Source organism: Garra rufa, chromosome 5 (genome assembly GCF_049309525.1).
Source record: "Garra rufa chromosome 5, GarRuf1.0, whole genome shotgun sequence".
Taxonomy (NCBI): domain Eukaryota; kingdom Metazoa; phylum Chordata; class Actinopteri; order Cypriniformes; family Cyprinidae; genus Garra; species Garra rufa.
In genome coordinates, this window is record NC_133365.1 from 21,123,953 (window position 1) to 21,145,548 (window position 21,596).

Here is a 21,596-nt window from a genome sequence, read left to right on the forward strand (position 1 = left end):
TTATGATTGAATAGATATGCATGGCTTTATTCGGGAAATATAGTATATAACTTTTGTACACTTTGTTTGTTTTGTTTTTCACAGCAAAAAAAAAAAAAAAAACCATCACAATGTATAGCTGTCCCCATGCTCTTCTGGTGTGAACCTCACCTGTATTCAGGGTTTCCGCGGGGTCTTAAAAAGTCTTAAAAAGTCTAAAATTTAAAAATCAAAATTTTAGGCCTTAAAAAGTCTTAAATTCGCTGTTCTAGGTCTTAAATAATTTTACACAGGTCTTATTTTTCCGATGTCCATGTAACGCTACCTCTAATGCTCATTTAAATTCTCTTTTTGTTGTTTCCGTGGTGTTGTAGTTCTTTATTTCACAATTTCAAATATAATTTGCTGTATTTAAACTACAAATGAGACCAGCATGCAATAGCCAATCAGCTTTCTGTTACTGGCGCGAGTCTCTCTCGGATTGTACCGCAGAACTAAAATGGATATAACTTTTTAGCTATGGGGAAGTCCAAGTTTAGCGATACTTAGCTTGAAAAAACTGAATATAGGGTTTGGCTAAGGCCAGTTGCTAACAACTAGATTTTTTCCTCCCTCTGTGGAAGTTACTGCGTCTTCAGAATCGCAGTAGCAGAATACAGGTCAAACGACCTTTTTCTGTATATAATGTTATCAATAATAATAATAAATATAGGTGGAGCTAGCTGACCGCCAGCCTTCGAAATACTTTTAAAATGTTTTTTTTTTTTACTTGCCCGACCGAACAAACCGCCTGATTAAAACTGAAGTGACAAAAACAACTAGCGAAGCATCGAAAGGCAAGAAAGATTCATATTTTAATACATTCAACGTAAACAGAAATTGATAATGGATAGTGTATTTCTGGTCTATTTGTGACATACTTTAAAACAAATGAATGTAACAGCATTCTAAAGAAACACACTGAGGTAAAAATTTCAAATGTATAGTTTATTTATAACATGATATAGTTCAGTAATATACCAAGTGAGTTTTTTGCTGAAAATTCTCACAATTACAAATGTTACATTAATTTTAGCTCAATAAAAAAGTAGTTAGTCAAGTAGTTACTTACATATTAGACAATATGCAACATTAGCAGAAGCTTTCTCCTAGCAACGTTTTGCTATGATTCAGCGTTTTGATCGAATCAGTTGAAATAACTCGCTCATGAAGTGACTTACTGCCACCTGCTGGTAGTTTAGTGTGTTTAAAAGTATGCCTCCACACCCAACATTTCTAATGTATATATTTATAAATCAATAAATGTATTTAAAACATTAATCTCACTTTTAATTTTGCAGTGAAAATTATGTAATCTCACTGCTAACAGCCATTTAGAATTTATTGATAAATTCATAAAATAAATAAAGGTAATGCATACATTTCAAAAGTTAAAAAAAAAGGCCTTTATAAAGGTAAATCAAATATTAAGATGTAAAAGCTAATAGAGCACTGATGAAAATATTGCTTCAGAATTTTCTTTTTTACATCAGATATTTCTAGTGGTACTTTTATGGGGATATGTTGTGTGGAATAGTATCTGCTGATATGAAAAGTTCACTGTATATCATAGTAATAAATTTAATTTATGACAGCCATGAAATTGTGTTTACTTTTTACATTAAACACATTAAATATTACATGTATGCATTTAATATAATATCTATTTCCATTACAGGTTCGGTCTTAAATTTCATATAAGGTGGTATTAAAAAGGTCTTAAAAAGTCTTAAATTTCACTTGTTCATATCTGCAGAAACCCTGTGTATTACATCGTAAGTAGTTTTTTTAACACTTACATACACTAATGTATAACTAACTATACTTCAATACTGAACTTTTCTTTTCTTTCTCTTTCAGTGACGTATGTGGCAGTGCAGGAAGTGTTGCAAAGGAGAGTTGTAGGTACAAATTACTGAAGCATTATAAAACTAAACATTGCTTTGGAAGCGGCAGTCATTATGTTTGTGTACAGTAGTCAACATTTGAAGTGGATTAAAACCTTTAATAAAATTTGGGTCACACTTTATATTAGGTATATACTATACTTGCAGCATAAAATAAGTACAATGTACTTATTGTGGTCATATTGTATTGCAAAACACTTGCTTGTATTAAGGTCGGATATGGGTAAGGTTAGGGGCAGGTTTGGTGTAAAGGTTGGGTTTTTGACCTAAGGACAACTTTGATTAACTTTTTTGTTGACTACTATATATTTAAATTATGCATGCACATTGAAGACATGGGCAGGACTTAAAACCCATGTGTATAGAGTTCACCCGTTACATTCTACACAGACAGTAACACGTTCAGTACTCTTAAGCTGTGCCGCCGCTGAAGTTGTTGTAATCTTGTCTCCACCCTACAGGATGACACTGTACATACCATACCAGAGAAGCCTGTGTCATCAAGTCTCTGCGCATCTACTTGAATGAAGACCCTGAAAAACTAGTCAAGGCGTATTTGGTGAGTTGATGAGAAAATAATTTCAAAAGCCATTCTGTACTTGGGTCATGTTTTTCCCTGTTTGCTACAACAAAAATGTGACACGAGAGAACACTTAACTTAAATAATTGAGTTGGACAAATTGTCCATTAATAGGAAACTACTGGTACACTTAGACAAAGTTCTTATGTGTGTTGGTTGATGTACTAAACCAATAAATTTTTTATTCATAACGGTTGATCTCTCTTGGGGCCTAATTTACAAAACTTTGTGTAAAGCCCTACTAAAGATTTGAATTGATCTGAAATAATAATAAGAAATAAATTAAACAGCATCAGAAAACTATACTTGCATGCTTTTTTTTTATTGGAGTGCTTTATATTCTATGGTGGTTATAATGTTTCAGCCGCCTCATTAATTTTAAATATGGTTGCCAGATAAATTATAACTTTTTATATATATATATATATATATATATATATATATATATATATATATATATATATATATATATATAAAATGCACTGCAATAACACACCATCACCCACTGTGACCTCAATAATAAACTTTTTTTTTTAAATTATCACTTTTCTGACAGTTTCAACTTAAAAACTGCGAAATTATAACCTCTGATTCACATCAGAGCTCCTGTATTGGATTTAAGTTTACTTTACAGGTGTACATAATAAAGTGGCCAATAAGTGTATAAGCAATTCTTGTAATAATTATTTTTGTTTGTGATCTTTTATGTGTTTCGCCCCACAGGATTCAGACATCGAGTCAAAATGTACCATGGAGCAAACTGTGGCGGGAGTGAATGTCATACTGAAGGAGGGAACGCTTTCTAACAATGACCCACAGGATATTGGTGTCCTAACTGAAGGTGTGGAGGTCAGGCTTGTGCTGTTATATGGACTGATATGTTGTTTGAATCCTGTTTCACAAACACTCAAATAGATTGGAGACTTAAAGTGAAGAAAGCAGTTTAAACTTATTTGTATGTGTATGTTAAAACTGAATGAAAAAATAAAAAAATTTAATTGTTTGCATGTTTTATGTGTTTTTTCTGTACATGTAATGTTTTGGTTCTTAGTTCTTTCACCTAAAACAAATCGAATTGAAACAACAAGATGGGTATTAATTAAAGTACCAAAACTATACATGAACAAGACATTAACTAATAGATGTAACAAGGCAGACTTTTGTTGAATTGAAGTGCTTTTACTGACATATTTGACTAACACGATTCAAACATTTTGATTCAATTAGTTTGAAAGAAGCTACACTGACATGTTAAAACAATGTTAAATCTACAAGTTTAAATCACATTCATATAACATATTCAAACCTTTTCAAGTTTATTAGATTGGTTTAGATGAGTTTTGGGTGCTACGATTAAATCATGTTCATTGAACAATTTATTTTTTTGAGTGTATGCTCATCAAAGCTGCATTATTAGATTTTTTTAAATTAATTTTGTCAAATATTATTGCAATTTAAAATAACAGTTTTCTATTTTAATATACTTTAAAATGTATTTATTTCTTGTGAAGCAAAGATGAACTTTCAGCATCATTACTCCAGTCTTCAGTGTCACATGATCCTTCAGAAATCATTCAAATATGCTGATTTATTATCAATGTTGAAAACAGGATACTTTGATAAATAAAATAGAAATCTCAAAACTTTGTGTTACAATATACACGACTATTGAAAAGTTTTGGGTCAGGAATTTTTCCTCCTTTTTTTTTAAAGAAATAAATACTTTTAATTAGCAAGGATGTGTTAAATGGATAAAAATGACTTAAAATGACTTAATATGATTAAATGATAAAAATTTATATTATTAGAAAATATTTCTATTTTAAATAAATGCTGTTCTTTTTAACTTTTTATTCATCAAAAAATCCTGAAAAAACTATCACAGGTTCCAAAAAATATACCACAGAACCACAGAACTAAATTTTATTTTAAAGTATATTACAAATAGGAATCCAATATTAGAAATTCCAATGATATTTCACAATATGACTGTTTTTTCTATAATTTGGAACAAATAAATGCAGCCTTGATGAGCAGAAGAGACTTCTTAAAAAAATCTTACTGATCTCAAACTTCTGATACACACACACACAACTAATAACAGAAATATTAAGAAATTATTATTATTTATACTATTAATACTAATAATAATAACAATAATAAAAGCCTTACAATTAATTATGATTATATATTAATATTATGATGATAATTATGATTATTTTACTATTTGTTTTTGCCAGACACTTTTTAGGAAATAATATTTATATTATATTATATTATATTACATTATATTATGTTTATGAAGTATAATACTACTTATAATTACAATTGTCTTTGCAATCAATTAGTACTACTAATAAAAGCATTATAATTATGATTATTTTTACTATTATTATGGTGATGATTGTGATGATTATTATTATACAATTTGTTTGTTTTGCACTTTTTAGAAAATTATATTATGTTATATTATCACATCTAAAATAGGTTTTTGTGTAGATAATATAATATGTGTGTGTGCTGTGTATATTTATTATGTATATATATTAATACACACACCTGCATGTATATATTTAAGGAAAATATGTAATATCTGTATATATATATATATATATATATATATATATATTAGGGGTGGAACGGTACATGTATTCGTTTCGAACCGAATCGGTACGGGGGTCACGGTTCGGTGCATGAATTTAAACGGAGAATACACGGTATGAAAATAAAAAAAAAACTTGCCTGCAAAATAATTAATGTAATGCGGAACTACTGTTAGATACGCGGGTTCTTTAGGGACAGCTAATATTTAGCCCCGCTTTAGCTCTGAAGCTCTGATTGGCGTCGATGCAGCCGAGCTCCGCCTATGTATGCGATCTATCAGAGCCCGTCTACATTCTCTGGCACTCTGCAATTTTTTGTCAGCTCGACGGTCCATCATTGTGGTCCAGGGATTTCCTGAACTTTGATTTGTCAAGCCCCCATTATTTTGACGCTAATAGAAGAAACAATGCATGGAGACGCATAGGCTTGGAGCTAGAGCGCAGCTGATGGTTGCTTAGAAACGGCAGAAGCTTCCGGAGCGCAAGCGCCCGAGCGCTTTGTTGATCAGGAAGAAAGCGAACGGCCCCTTAGATCGCAAGTTTGGGAAAACTTCGCTTTTCCAGTCAGTTACAGTAGTACAGGCGAGAGAGTGGAGGAAAAGACGAGGACTGTGTGTTGCCGTTGTTCAGCGGTTGTTGGGTATGTGAGTGGAAATACATCTAATTGCCTTCTGCATTTTTGTTTTGCTTTTCCCTCCACTGTACCGAAATCATACCGAACCGTGACGTCTGAACCGAGGTACGAACCGAACCGTGACTTCTGTGAACCGTTCCACCCCTAATATATATATATATATATATATATATATAAATTACATAATTATAAATATATACATGTAAATACATGTAAATATTTTCAAAATATATACTGTATGTGTGTGTCTTTATATATACATAATAAAAATACACTGCACACATACATATATTATGTACACAAAAATGTGTTTTGGATGCAAATAATTGCAATTAAGAATTAAATGTTAATAAAATGTTGAGGAATAAGGTGGATACAATTTTTTATGTCTTTTTACATAAAAGTGTTGAACTACTGATAATCCAGTGTAGGTGTGTACAATGGAATACTAACTATAAGAGAAATATACCTCTATTTGAATAATAATACGTGTGCTCCGAGCATGTGCATTCCAACTAGCTGGGGTTATCACAGATATTTTCAACCTCTCCCTCTGTCTGTGGTTCCCTCGTGCTTTAAAAAATCCACCATCTTGCCCATACCCAAGAAAAATAAAATCACATGCTTGAATGACTGGAGGCCCATTGCTCTGACACCCATTTTCAGCAAGTGTTTTGAAAGACTCATCAGAGACTACATCTGCTCTGTGCTGCCTGCATCACTAGACCCGCTACAATTTGCTTATCGTAGCAACCGTTCCACAGACGATGCTATTGTTTTCACCCTACACACTGCTCTCTCCCACCTATGTGAGACTGCTGTTTGTGGACTATAGCTCAGCATTTAACACCATAGTGCCTGCCACACTTGTCGGAAAGCTACAGGCTCTAGGTCTAAACAGATCTCTGTGCAGCTGGATCATGGACTTCCTGACAGGCAGAGATCAGGTGGTCAGAATGGGCAGCAACACTTCATCTCCGCTGACCCTCAACACTGGTGCTCCACAGGGCTGCGTTCTCAGCCCACTCCTGTACTCCCTGTACACACATGACTGTACAGCCACGCACAGCTCCAACGTCATCGTCAAATTTGCTGACGACACAACGGTGATAGGCCTGATCACTGACAATGATTAGAATGCCTACAGAGAGGAGGTGAGCACCCTGACCAAATGGTGTCAGGAGAACCACCTCTCACTCAACATCGACAAGACCAAGGAGCTGGTGGTGGATTTCAGGAGACAGAGCAGAGAACACACCATCACCATCAACGAGACACCTGTGGAACGGGTTAACAGCTTTAAGTTCCTCGGTGTTCACATCAGTGAGGATCTCACATGGTCCGCTCACACAGATGCAGTGCTGAAGAAAACACACCAACGCCTCTTCTTCTTGAGACGGCTGAGGAAGTTTGGAATGAGCCCCAGCATCCTCAGAACATTCTACACCTGCACTGTGGAGAGCATCCTGACTGGATGCATCACTGCCTGGTTTGGAAACAGCACCACTGGCAACCGCAAAGCTCTGCAAAGGGTTGTGCGAACTGCCCGCCACATTGTTGGAGGTGAGCTTCCCTCCCTCCAGAATATCTACACCAGGCGGTGTGTAAGGAAAGCCAGGAGGATCATCAGTGACTCTAGCCACCCGTCCCACAGACTGCTCTCTCTGCTGCCCTCAGGAAGACGCCTCCGCAGCATCCGATCCCGCACTAGCCGACTAAGGGATAGCTTTTTCCCCACGGCTACCAGGCTAATGAACAATCAGAACTAACACACCTAGCAGCATACTCCCACTATATCATATGCCACGCACTGCCCTTTATCACTGGACCCTATGCACACATTGCACCTAATACAATAATATATCTGTTATACTGTAAACCAGTGTTGTTTTTGACAACCATCTTAGATTTAGTCTTAGTCTTAGTCTTTTGGACTAAAATGCTTCTTAGTTTTAGTCAAATTTTAGTCACTTCTATATGTGATAGTTTTAGTCCAATTTTAGTCAAAGAGAAAAGTCAAAAAGGTTTTAGTCTAGTTTTAGTCAAAAAAAAGGGGTAAAAGTAGTCTTTTAACAAATTAATGTAGGTCAGTAAGTATTTTGCTGTTGGGTAGTGTCACTTATAAGTTCTGAAAATAGCAGATCTATAGTTCAACACAATGTGAGCTTCCGGATCGACTATTTTCACCAATAATTACAATAATGAAGGAATGTTTTAGAACATAAAAGACAAACAAGGATGGAATGCTAAGACGGCTTGCCATACTAGTATAGCAAAGAGTATTTAATGCTAAAACGGCTTGCCATAGCGTCAGATACTTTTTAAGTTTAAATTGGCATGCACAATAAGCAGAAATGTCATGCATTTTAAACGTCTGACGGACCACCCACACATTTTCGTCTATTCTCGTCTCGTCAACGAAAACTCACGCACGTCTTGTCATGTTTTAGTCATCAACGAGCCATTTTTATCTCATCATCGTCTCGTTATCGTCATGGAAAAAAAGTGGCGTCAACGAAATGATTTCGTCATCGTCATCGTTGACGAAAACAACACTGCTGTAAACCATCCAATACACATCCATGTCCTTGCATATCCAATCTATACATAATCCACTGCACCGTTGCACTGTTGACAATCTTCCTTAGTGGAATCTGAGTGTGCTACACACAGGTGAGTGGGCCATACAAACCACCTGTAGCATCACACTCTGCTCTATTTGCACACTCACAATATGAATAATATATGTGACCCTGGACCACAAAACCAGTCATAAGGTTAAATTTGTCAAAACTGAGATTTATACATCATATGAAAGCTCAATAAATAAGCTTTCTATTGATGTATAGTTTGTTAGGATAGGACAATATTTGGCCGAGATACATCTATTTGAAATCGGAAATCTGAGGATGCAAAAAAATCAAAAAGACTGAGAAAATCACCTTTAAAGTTGTCCAAATTAGGTTCTTAACAATGCATATTACAAATCAAAAATTACATTTTGATATGTTTATAGTAGGAATTTTACAAAAAATCTTCATGGAACATGAACTTTACTTAATTTCTTAATGATTTTTGGCATAAAAGAAAAATCAAAAATTTTGACCCATGCAATGTATTTTTGGCTATTGCTACAAATATACCCCAGCGACTTAAGACTGGTTTTGTGGTCCAGGGTCACATATGTTTATAATTGCACTGAAATCTTTGCACTATGTGCTATCCTCCCCAATCTCTCTTCTGCCCAATTTCATATAAAAATACCTCTTTTGCACATTTCTTGAAAATACAGCTCTACTTGCACTGTATTGCTAACTGTAATATGTCTAATCGTACACTGTGTGTACTATGTATGTATGTATGTATGTATGTATGTATATATTGCATATTGTCACTCTGTATAATCCTGTAGGTATGTAACTGTCTATATGTAAATTGTCCCAGCACTGTCCGGAGCTCGCTCCCAAGAATTTCACTCACCTAGGCACAGGTGCTGTGGTGATGTGACAATAAAAGTGATTTGATTTGATTTGATTTGATTTGATCTAATTATTTAGATGTGTTATTTAGTGCTTTAGAAATAAATTTGAACTTTAAACTTTGAATTAATTTATTAAAATACAAATTATATCAGTTGCTGTATGATATATGACAATGTCAAGAAATGTTAAAAGAGATAAAAGCCACAGCATAACAGGGTTACACAGAAGGTACAGGCTCATTTAAACTGTCAGTTTGCAATGAATATTAAAGAACTCTTAAGTAATACAATCCTCCAGTGCAGACTGCTTTTCTCAGCACCTGCCTGGCATATAAAAGAAATAAAAGGCTACACTCATAACTACATCCACATGTGTGAATACAGGATGTACCACAAGGGTGAGCTGTGAATTATAACTTGTCAAACACTGAGTTGTGCTAGCGCTCGTCACAGTACCTGCTCAATCTCAATAGAGGGTGATGTTACAGGCTGTCCAATCATTTGATCAGGCAGGGCTGTGGCTGCCTCCTGACACTCATGATTAATTTAAACCAGGAAGCTGCAAGCGTACACCAGTCCTGCCAAGTCACCATGGCTGCAGCAGGAGAGGTGAAGGGAGGGGCCTGGCGTCTCTGGGGACCTGCTGCTGAAAAAGAGAAAAGAGATGAAGAGAAGAGATGCCTCGCCCCAGCCGCACACAGCACAGCTGCAGGGAAACAGCACTCCTCTCCATGGCTAATGTCATACATCTCATCTTACTACTCCTTTACTGTGATGGGATGAACACAGGTATGTGCATGTCTGCTTTCTAGTGTAATGCAACATTTATGAGGCCTTGTTGTTGTTGTTTTCGAGCTTTGACCTTGTTATCAGTTAGTCTGAATTAAAGTCTCCTGATCTGTGTTTTTTCAGTGTTTCTAGGGGATGTTAAAGTAATTGTACAATGATGTTTTTAATATTAAGCTGAGTTAAAGCTTGTAAGTAATGCAAGTTTCATTTAACCTTGACTAGGCCCGTCTCTCAAAGGTGAATGGTTAGTAGTGTTGTTTATTCAGTGCAACATCATATAGCATGTCTTTTTTTCTTTTCTTTTTTCTTTTAGAAACAACTCCTTCCCCAGAGTCTGATCCTGTAATTACAACACGGAAAGCTGTATCCAAAGGTACGGTTATCCCTGTCATGTCGTCATGTCTTATTAGCCAGTATAAGTATTCATTTGAAATCAATAGATGTATTTGTAAATGCACAATTTATACAATTATTACAGGACAAATTAAGCAAAAGTGACAATTTACTGAAAATGTACTTAGCCTCAGGCCATCCAAGATGTAGATGAGTTTGTTTCTTCATCTGAACAGATTGGGAGAAATTTAGCATTACATGATTTGCTCACTAATGGAGCCTCTGCAGTGAACGGGTGCCACCAGAATGAGTTCAAACTGTTTACAATAATAAAGTAATTCACACTAAATTAACATCTTGTCAAGTGAAATATTGCATGTTAATCACTGAGACATTCTTAACTTCAAACTCTTGCAAAATATGAGCCCTCTATCCATAATATGCCTTCTTCAGTGAAAAAGTCATTTCATCGTACAGATCAAGCACTGTTTACATCAGTTGCGTCCACTCTTAAAAATAAAGGTGCTTTAAAAGGTTCAAAGGTTTTTTAAAAGAACCATCTCTTTCTTACCATTTTATAATCTGAAGGAACTTCTTTCGCCACAAAGAACCTTTTGTGAAACACAAGGGTTCTTCAGATGTTAAAGGTTCTTTATGGAACCGTTTAGACAAAGAGGGTTCTTCTACGGCATTGTGAAGTACCTTTATTTTTAAGAGTGTAGCAAGTCAACAAAAACATTTGGGCCCCCCAAACGTTATAGGTTAAAGAATTACTCCACTTCCAAAATAAAAATTTCCTGATAATTTACTCACTCCCATGTCATCCAAGATATTCATGTCTCTCTTTCTTCAGTCAAAAAGAAATTAAGCTTTTTGAGGAAAACATTCCAGGATTTTTCTCCATATAGTGGACTTCAATGGTGGCCAACAGATTGAAGGTTAAAAAAGCAGTTTCAGTGCAGCTCTAAATGATCCTAGCTGAGGAATCTAGTGAAACAACTGGTTATTTCCTAAAAAATGTTTTTTATAAATTTTCTAACCTCAAATGCTCGTCTTGTCTCCATTATATGTGGAAAAATCCTGGAATGTTTTCCTCAAAAAGCTTAATTTCTTTTTGACTGATGAAAGAGAGACATGAATATATTGAATGACATGGTGGTGAGTAAATTATCAGGACATTTTTATTCTGAAAGTGGAGTAATCCTTTAATGTGGGCTCCAAAGCTCATTATTGTTGTCTTTTCTGAGGTAAATTACATTACATGATTATTCACAAGCAGTTTTACTGATGGTATAAATGCTTGGAAATAATATTTAACATGTAGCGCACCAGCCACCCAATAATTTGGAGAAAAACAGAAAAATAGCTGTGGTGCATCTTAAGGACATTTTCAAAAAAAGAAAAGAAAATTACATTCAAATAATAAAAACAGAAATAGTTTTTGTCCTTTGTTTAGATCACAATTTTAAACATTCTATAACTGATGTTAATTGAAAGTTTAAAGAGTAAAGAGTAGAAGAATAAAAACTACAGTATGCATAAATGGCATTTGAAAAGTAACAAAACAAATGTGGTAAACGATGTGGTAAAAATGTTTATTGTAAAACATTAAAAAACTTTCACAAAAAAGGGAATTTATTACACTGTCTTTTAACAAGTTTTGTGTCATTTTGTGTACATAATTGACACAAATTGTGTAGCTATAACACATTAGTGTGTAAAATTAGCAGGAATAGCACATGGCTTTGTTAAACTAACTAGATAACTAACAGAGTTCTAGTGTGCTAAGAACAACACAGGTTAAGTTGTTTTCAACACATCCTTTTAAGAGTGTACTTTTAATAAAAACAAACTAATAAGAACATATATTCTTATACCTATGATCCCACTATAACACCATGTGTGCAAGTGTTCTTGGTATTTATGTTGGTATTCAATAGACTGGAGTCATATGGATTACTTGTGGATTATTGTGATGTTTTTATCAGCTGTTCAGACTCTCATTCTGACGGCACCCATTCACTGCAGAGGATTCTTTGGTTGAGCAAATTATGTAATGCTGAATTTCTCCAAATCTGTTTAGATCTTGGATGGCCTGAGGATGACTTTAATTTATTTCTTTTAAAATATGAATTTATCATTTTGCAGTAAGGTAATCAAAAATATCTTAATCTACTAGACAAAATACACTGAATTGTACATAACTGCAGAGGTTTGTTTTGCTGATTGGGCTACAATTTCTTGGCATGCAGGTCAAAATCAAGTCATTATTGAAGAGCTTGCAATCCTGACACCTCAATATATAGAGCTTTTATGTAACCTAACTGATATACCAAATAACCCTCCGTACATTACTGGCTATTGGACTAAAGATGGACAAGACATTGAAAACTCTGAAGAAACTGTAAATAGAATCAATGAACAGTATGTCCTTAAAAAGACGTAAGTGGATGCCTATTTCAGAAAATAATCGTGTGTAATTTCTAATGTCAAAAAAATTATGCAAATAAGACATGTTAAAGAAGTAAATAAGCAATTCAGTATTACTAAACAATGATTTGACACCGCTTTACGTTGTTTAACCTTTCTAGATTCAGCATACAAGCCAGAGACCTGGGAAATTATTCCTGCATCTTCAGAGAAAATAAAGCAGAAGTAACATTTGTTTTACATGGTATGTTGTCATTTTATCCATGTATACAATCATATTTATCATTTTGAATTATGTTAACCTGTGTATTTTGCTTTTTTTCTCAAGTTCCTGTAATAAAAGACAAAAGAGACAAGCCGGTAGTGAGCTACACCAGAGATTCAGTTGTGCTGGAGTGTAAACTCAAATACACACCAAACACCTGGAACTGGTACAAGGCAAACAACACTGAAAAGGTGAAGTTTTTTAAATCTATTTTAATCTATATTTTATCATTTAATTTCATTTTCTGAAAATGATTTTAAAAGTTGTACTTAAAGGGAACACTGAATGCAAAATTCACTTTGACATGGTGTTTGCATATACAGTTGAGGTCAAAAGTTACATACACCTTGTAGAATCTACAAAATGTGAATTATTTTAACAAATTAAGAGGGATTATACAAAATTAAGGTTATTTTGTATTTACTACAGAGCTGAATATGATATTTCACATAAAAGACATTTACAATCCACAAGAGAACATAATAGTTGTTCAAGTTTACATACGCTTGGTTCTTAATACTGTGTTGTTACCTGAATGACTCACAGCTGTTTTTTTGTTTTTGTTTGTTTAGTGATAGTTGTTCATGAGTCCCTTGTTTGACCTGAACAGTTAAACTGCCTGCTGTTCTTCAGAAAAATCCTCAAGGTCCTTTGGTTCTTTCGTTTTTCAGCATTTTTGTGTATTTGAATCTATTCCAACAATGATTATGATTTTAAGATCCATCTTTTCACACTAAGGACAACTGAGGGACTCATATGCAACTATTACAGAAGGTTCAAACACTCACTGATACACCAGACGGAAAAACAATGCATTAAGAGTCGGGGGTGAAAACTTTTGAACACAATGAAAATGTGTACATTTTTCTTATTTTGCCTAAATATCTTTTTTTTTTTTCATTTAGTACTGCCTCTCCGAAGCTACAGAAGATAGTTACATGTTTCCCAGAAGAAATAAGATAAAATAAGTTAATTTACCCTGATCTTACACGGCTCTTAATGCATCGCGTTTTCTTCCTCATTTTTATGAAGACCCTAAAGAATCATACACTGTAAAAAGTTTTCACCAGTTTCAACTTAAAAACTTAAGTTTAGCAGCTGCCTTAAAATGTTAAGTTAAATCAACTTAAGTCATTTAAACTCCCAAGTTAAATCAACTAATTTTGATTGTAATAAGTTAAAATGACTTGTAGTTTTAAGCTGATTTAACTTAAAAACTTAAGGCAGCTGCTGAACTTAGGCTTTTAAGTTGAATCTGGTGAAAACTTTTTACAGTATACCAACTTGTGGAAAATGGCCATCCAATGTCCTATTTAATATCTAGTCAACAATAACACTGTTCACATCAATGTTTTTCTCTTCATAGGTGCTCATCAACGTTACGGCAAACCCTCTGAACTACAAGATCTATATTAATGGAAATGAAACCAAACTGACAATACTCAATCTGACTGAAGAAGATTCTGGAAAGTACATATGCAGCGCTGAGTTTGATATCAAACCCAGTGAGTCTTACATAGAGCTGAAGGTCTTGTCGTACACAGAGCCTCTCAAACCCTTCCTTGCCATAGTGGTTGAAGTCATTGTCCTGGTCACACTGATTTTGCTTTGGGAAAAATGCAGCAAGCCACAACATGACAGCTCTTCCACAGGAGGTACAGTAAACTTTCATGAATAAGAGGAGTATATAAGGAATAATCATTTTAAAATTAACAAAGGGTTTATTCATTTGCAGAGAATGATGTCTGCTCTGAACAAACCACCAAGCTGTAAGTGTTCAGATCAGTTTGTATGATTTTAAAAATTCACTCAAGATATGATTTCAGACATTTTATGTGGTGGTGCTCATTTTTGTTCTAGCACTCGTGACGAGAGCAATGGAGTGGAAAACAACACAGCAAGACAAAGAAAACTGGACCACTGAGGTTTTCATTTTAACAGATGAAAAAGAACGTGTGATTGCGTAAAACCTTTTTATTCTGATTTAGAATCTTGTGGCTTGAATCACACGGTAATAAGCAATAAGGGTTTTTGCCTAAACTACACATATCATATATATATTGTATATCATATATATATTCAATACTACACAAAAGTATGCATGTTTTCATAATCTTCAATATAGTGTTATTGTTAAGGTTTAAGTGTTCATTTGACCTTTCAAAGCTAATTTAATAAAGGTCATCCAAAGAAAAAAAGTGATTCCTTTTATGAAGACCTTACACACATTAGACTTTGGTTGCTTGAACCTTAAATAAAAGAACAGAAAGAGCAAATAAAAAAAACTACTTTTGTTTCAAAGACAAACGTCTAATGGGTTTGGAATAACATGAGGTTAAGTAAATGAAAGGATTTTCTTTTTTTGGTGATTGTCCCTTTAAATACAAATATGATTGTGATTTGTTGATTTTCCAACAAACAACATGTAATCTTTTAATTTCCTATTCTGTTTTGGCCACTTAAATCCAAAACAAACCTTTAAACAAGTTCTTAAACTTAAATGAAGACAAAAATAACATGCTGCTACATATATTATGTTTATTGACACGCATAACATTTTTTCATTCTTAAACCTTTTCAACACTGTGGTTTGTTTAGTAAAAACTGCAGCAGCAGTTTAAGAACGGCATCATTCAAGCCCACTATGTCTCCATCTGCGATTCTCTCATACAGACGCATGCTTTCTGTGCCCCAGCATAAATTCTTCCTGCTATTGTTGATATCAGCCCTTGGACTCAAAGCCAGAGTATTGAGCTGATAGCAGAAAAATGAGAAGAACTGCCCGTCTGTGATGACAGCCTGAGAGACAAACGGCCTGCTCACGTCCTCTTCACTCCAAAAACCTAAGAAAGGATAAAACATATTTAGTTATTAAGAAAGCATGCATGAGTTGATGTGACCCTGGACCACAAAACAAGTCTAAGATAAATAGACTGAGACCATAAATATATATCAAAACTTAATTTCTGACTAGTAATATGAACTTTCTAAGAACTTCATTTGGACAACTTGCCTATTTAGATTTTTATGCACCCTCAGATTCCAGATTTTCAGATATGTTCCTTGGTCAAATATTGTCCTATCCTAACAAATCATACATCAATGGAAAGCTTATTTCCATTTTCGGCTTTCAGATGATGTGTACATCTCAATTTAAAAAACAAAACAAAAAAACATTATGACTGGTTTAGTGGTCCAGGGTCACATATGCATGTCAATATCCTACAATTGTGAAAACAATGAATCAATTCAGTTAAAAAGTGCTCTTAACCAGAGCTCAGGGCAATTCTGGCACCATTCAAAGAAAAAAAAAATCCAAAGCTTACAGAAACACTCACCTTGATACATAGCCTGTGCTCCCGTCCATGCGAACAGGCTGGCAATACCATTGGCTCTCAGTGACACCTCCACCTGATCAGAGAGGCCTCTTTTGCTCATTTTGTCCCTGCGGAATTTATCAGGGACCATGTGAAACTGTGTGTGACCATAGGAGCATGGATCTTCCAGTTTGGCACCTGTGGGGTAAAACAACATCAAAATGTCATGGATTTAAACTAAAATCTCATGGTTACAAAAAGCTGTGCACTACAGCAGTTACTCAGCAAGCTGATACCTCTGATGTATTAAATGTTAATGATTTTTATTTGCATTTTAATACATATTTTGCTTTAATCTCTTTTTTTTTTTGTAGATTTTTATTTTTGGTGTTTTTGCCTTTATTATTATAGGACAGTATAGAGATGACAGGAAGTGAAGTGGGATAGAGAGGGGGCAGGATCCTCAAGCCAGGATTTTGCTGGGGCCCCCTAGTTGAGAAAAACTGCACTACAGTAATTTAAAGGGATAGTTGACCCAAAAATGAACTTTGTTTTTTCAGTAGAACACAAACAAACATTTAACTCAGTTACTGTTGCAGTCAGAATTTAGAGATGCTAATATCTGTTGCAACATGGGATTGGAGACAAAAACAAACTAGCGTTGTTTCTATTTTTAATAAACTATTCAAATCAGTTCTGTTAAAAGCTAAAAGTTGAAATAAAATATAACCATTCGATAAAAATAATATGATAATCATAAATGTTGTTTTAGCAACTGGGATTAAGTACTAAAGTGTTAAAACTGAAATATAAAAACAATACAGCTAAAACAAACAAACATTATATTAAAAATACACTGGAAAACACCAACCTATGAAGATGTTGTTGTCATACTGTCTCCTGAACAAGGGGAGCATGTCAGGAGCCAAAGTAATAACTGGAACTTCAGTGGAGATCTCTACCTCAAGAGGAACAAACTGCAGGAAATGACATCATTAAGCAAATGAGACAGATTTACGTGAAGTCACACAATTGAAGCTCACCTGGTGGACAACACAAGGCTTTACTCCACTAACCGCCATAAATTTTTATGAGGTTTGCATGAAATGTTACGCAGTAAGAGACAGATTATCTTATTGATGATGCATACTTTGTACAGGAAAGGAAATCCAGAACAATTTAACCTTAATTTTCTTTTTCCATTAAATACCAAAAAAAAAAAACTAAGATAAAGACAATACTTAAGTATTTAGCACATTGTGTTCATATTTCAGGCTTATCTCCTTGCCTATATAAAGTATGCATCATCAATAAGATGTACACTGAATTTTATCTTTTAAGATCACTGTTTTAATACATTAAGGCACTTCTTTATAATTTTTCACATTAAATGTTTTAAAATGTCCCCATTTTTAGTGATTGAAATATTGCAGCATTTATATGTGTTTATATGGAGTGCAAATGACCAAAACTTGCACTTTGTTCACATATATTTATTTTATTCTTTTGAGAGGTGATCTAAATATTTGTAGACTGGAAACAGACCAGATAGAAAATTGACACGCGTGCGCTGCATTTCCATGTTGTTTTTTTTGCCTTCAGGTCTTTGAAAACTGAAAACTGGTTCATTCCTTGTCAACTCAACTAGAGGTCCCCAGCTCAAATTTTTTGCTAATGTTTTTTTTCTGAAGAAAGACAAACATGTATAGTCATGAAAGTAAAAAAATTTTAATGTCATGGATAAATATTTACAGAGTAATCCTCAATTTTGTAGAGAAGGGGGTCAAAATGGCAAACCTGAGATTCAGAGCCAAATTACAAGAGGGTAAAAATTACTTCAGAAATATTGCAGCATCATAATGTTATTTTTACACAGAGATTGGTAGGTCTATTAGTAAAATCGGTTGACCATTCATAAATGGGAAAATGGCACTTAATTTTTACTCCAAAGTTTGCATGCCTGTAACTCAAGAAATATTACAAATATCTTAATGCCCTTTTAGATACAGGGACTTAAACTTTTTAGCATCTTCATTTTCTAGACCCTATATGGTTCAGTTCCACAGATATTGGAATTTAAATATGGCTCCAGGAGTAAATTGTTAAAGTTTGCTGCCATAATATGGCCGAAGCAGGCGCAGTAATACCACGCAGCACATGTGCAAATGCTAAACTAGCTGGGAACTCATTTCTGATAATACTCCGCCTTCTTCGGCCATATTACGGCAGCAAACTTCCTTGACTATTACGCCGGAATGGAAGTGTAGACAAATGTGGGTCACTTTACAAAAATATACTTTTCTTGTAAAGAGGAATGTCTGAAGCACAAATAATATTGAAACTAGTAATGATCTTGTTTTCTTGTCAAGAGAACTACATTGAACATACCATTCTGAGTGCCATAAATAATCTCTGTCTGTAACTCAAGAAGTATTAAAGATATTTTAATGCCCTTTTTAATTTCTACAAAATCATGGATTACTCTATAACTATATTATTTTCATCCATGACATACAATACTTCATCACTATACATGTCTATGCTTCTTCAGAAAAAAAATATTAGCAAAATCAAAAATTTGAGACGGGGATGTTTTTGAAATTTTGTTGATTAACACAGAACTATAAATTCCTACTAACTGTTGCATAACAACATTACCACAGACTTCTACACTGTAAAACAGCTGCATTTTTAAACTTCAATTAACACAAATTTTATTCATCATAAACAACGTGAGGTACAATACCCTACCTCAGGAAGTTGTTGTGGGATTCTGATCTGACTGTGAGGTTTGTCATCAATCTGGAATCTCATGGGTTCCACCAGTCCTCTCCTGTGGCCCTCTGGAATAGTCCTTTCTCCCCGTAACCAATAATAGTTAACTTGAGGGTCAAAATCTAAAAAATTATAAACACAAATAAATAAATACATACATACATGAATACATACAATAAAACCAGCAAACACATTATATACTTTAACCAATATAAAGAGAGAACTCACTGAATGAGAAACATGCAGTAACATGGAGGTCAAACTCACCTAAACTAGACTGACTCAGCACAGAGTTTTCTTTGGCCAGAAGGTTTTTTAGACCACACACAATGTTCCTTACAAACGGAGAGACGAATTGCTCTTGCTCTTTATGGACGCAAGTCCTCCCTTTCTTCATGTACCATTGTTCTTGTAAGAGTGAGTCGCAGACTACAGATCTCACTCCAGACAACACCGACTCATCGACCACCGCCGCCGACTCCGCATTTGTTGACGCACTGTATTTTTCAGGCAGACCGCTGAGAAATGCCGTTTTGGTGTAGTGCTGATACCATGTGTCCGCGTTAAGAGCAAATGTCTGTGGGTAAATCACGTACTTCTTGCGCTGAACGCGAGTGAGCGCTCGGATCTTCTCCTGTGGCGTGCACGCGCGCAGCTGCTCGAAAAACTCGTTGACCACGCGTCTCTTGGCGGATTTGCTCTTCGCGGTCCGGGAGGGCAGAATGGGTGGATATAAACTCTTTGCTGTGGAAGCTTCAACCTGGACATGTCTGTTACAGACGAGGCGTGCTGATGTACTGGAGAGAAAAGGATGCAAGGGCAACCTCCTGCAGGACGCCATGTTTCTCCCACATGAGTTATTCTTCTGTCATTCAGTGACACTGTTTGTTTGTCTACTGCCGTCTGCTGGAGTGGATGAGAGGAGAATAAAATCAATCGTATGATGGTAATCTCTTATGAACAGTTTATGAATTTACGAACTAAAATCTATTTTTGTAATAACTATCATGAAACTGCCTTATTGTGTTATACAAAAATGTATCAATAAAAATATTCAGTGTTCAAGACCCTCTTTCACTTTTTTAAGGAAATAAACTTGAATTTTCTAAATATATTGAATATTCTAAAAAATAATAAAAAGTGATTTTATTAAGTTAATTAAGTTATCTACTTTATTCTTCAACATGGAAGTAAGCCTATGGCCGAGACTTCTGGTTCATTAGCCACTAAACGAGAAGAATAACAAGAGTAAAACTGTTTGTACTACAAACCTGTGTGTTCATAATTAAAAACTACATAATACATTAAATAATATGGGAAGACACACAATATCAAGCAGCAAAACAAACTGTTTTATACAGCTAAAAATAGCTGCACTTGGATGAAACTGAAAGTCATACATATAAAATGTACAAATTTACAAATTTATAACTTAAAACTTAAATTGCATTTTTAAATGCATGGAAAGTTTACTTGAAAAAATTTGATTTAGGTAAAGCTCTACATATACTATATTAAAAACTCTTGAACAAGAAACAATTAAAGACTTATATAATCTTATATAATAAAAAAGTTGGTGATTTTACACAGTATTTAATATTTTTATACTGTATTGTGGCTGTATCCTTATTTATTTATTTGTTTGCTTTTGTTGTTTTTTTCTCTCATCCCTTTTCTGTATATTTACATGCATTTGTGTAATGTACAATATATGCATTTGAACATATGTATGTGATGTGTTTATTTAATATGCAATACACTACAAGTCAGATTTTTAATGTGTTTTAAAGAAGTCTCTTCTGCTCACCAAGCCTGCATGTATTTGATCCAATACAGCAAAAACAGTAACATTTTGGAATATTTTAACTAATTTAATTAACTGTTTTCTATGTAAATATAATTAAAAATGTAATTTATTCCTGTAATTTCAAAGCTGCAATTTTAGCATCATTACTCCAGTCACACGATCCTTTAGAAATCATTCTATTATTCTGATTTGCTGCTTAAAAAGACATTTATTATAATTTTTTATTTTTTTTAATTTTATTTAGAAGAACATCATTTATCTGAAATATGACAAATGTCTTTATCATCACTTTTGATCAATCATTACTTTCCAGCATTGATAATAAATCAGCTTAACATAATTTATGAAGGATCATGTGACACTGAAGACTGGAGTAATGATGCTGAAAATTCAGCTTTGGTCACAGGAATAAATTACATTTTAAAGTCTATTCAAATAGAAAGCAGTTATTTTAAATAGTAAAAATGTTTTACAATATTACTGCATTTTGGATCAAATAAATGCAGGCTTGGTGAGCAGAACAGACATTAAAAAAAAACATCTTACTTTTCAAAAAATTTGACTGGTGGTGTAAATCTGATGAAGATGTTAAGGGACACATTTCTCCCCAAAAAGTCAAATTAAAATCAGCATAATGAAGGTTTTCTTCATTCTGTA

The 21,596-nt window shown here is 34.2% G+C and overlaps 2 protein-coding genes and 1 long non-coding RNA gene across 4 annotated transcripts; 2 read left to right on the forward strand and 1 right to left on the reverse strand.

Moving 5' to 3' along the window:
* The first annotated feature begins 1,842 nt into the window (after nucleotides 1-1,842).
* On the forward strand, nucleotides 1,843-3,508 carry LOC141334333 (uncharacterized). 2 transcript variants are annotated; one of them, XR_012355542.1, is made up of 3 exons: nucleotides 1,843-1,919; nucleotides 2,387-2,484; nucleotides 3,229-3,508. It is a non-coding gene; the product is annotated as an uncharacterized lncRNA (long non-coding RNA). The 2 variants fall into 2 exon arrangements; XR_012355541.1 differs by having other exon boundaries at nucleotides 1,879-1,923.
* A 6,286-nt stretch (nucleotides 3,509-9,794) lies between these two features.
* On the forward strand, nucleotides 9,795-15,564 carry emb (embigin). The gene is made up of 8 exons (XM_073840615.1): nucleotides 9,795-10,012; nucleotides 10,326-10,385; nucleotides 12,598-12,787; nucleotides 12,937-13,019; nucleotides 13,104-13,231; nucleotides 14,407-14,695; nucleotides 14,776-14,809; nucleotides 14,901-15,564. Exons 1-8 carry the CDS (start codon nucleotides 9,901-9,903, stop codon nucleotides 14,962-14,964), a joined length of 960 nt encoding a protein of 319 aa, XP_073696716.1. The 5' UTR covers nucleotides 9,795-9,900; the 3' UTR covers nucleotides 14,965-15,564.
* Nucleotides 15,565-19,998, reverse strand: mrps30 (mitochondrial ribosomal protein S30). The gene is made up of 5 exons (XM_073840614.1): nucleotides 19,400-19,998; nucleotides 19,109-19,254; nucleotides 17,229-17,334; nucleotides 16,379-16,555; nucleotides 15,565-15,883 (listed from the first exon to the last, which is right to left on the reverse strand). The coding sequence occupies exons 1-5, from the start codon at nucleotides 19,971-19,973 to the stop codon at nucleotides 15,618-15,620; spliced, it is 1,269 nt and encodes a 422-aa protein (XP_073696715.1). The 5' UTR covers nucleotides 19,974-19,998; the 3' UTR covers nucleotides 15,565-15,617.
* Between the last annotated feature and the right edge of the window lie 1,598 nt (nucleotides 19,999-21,596).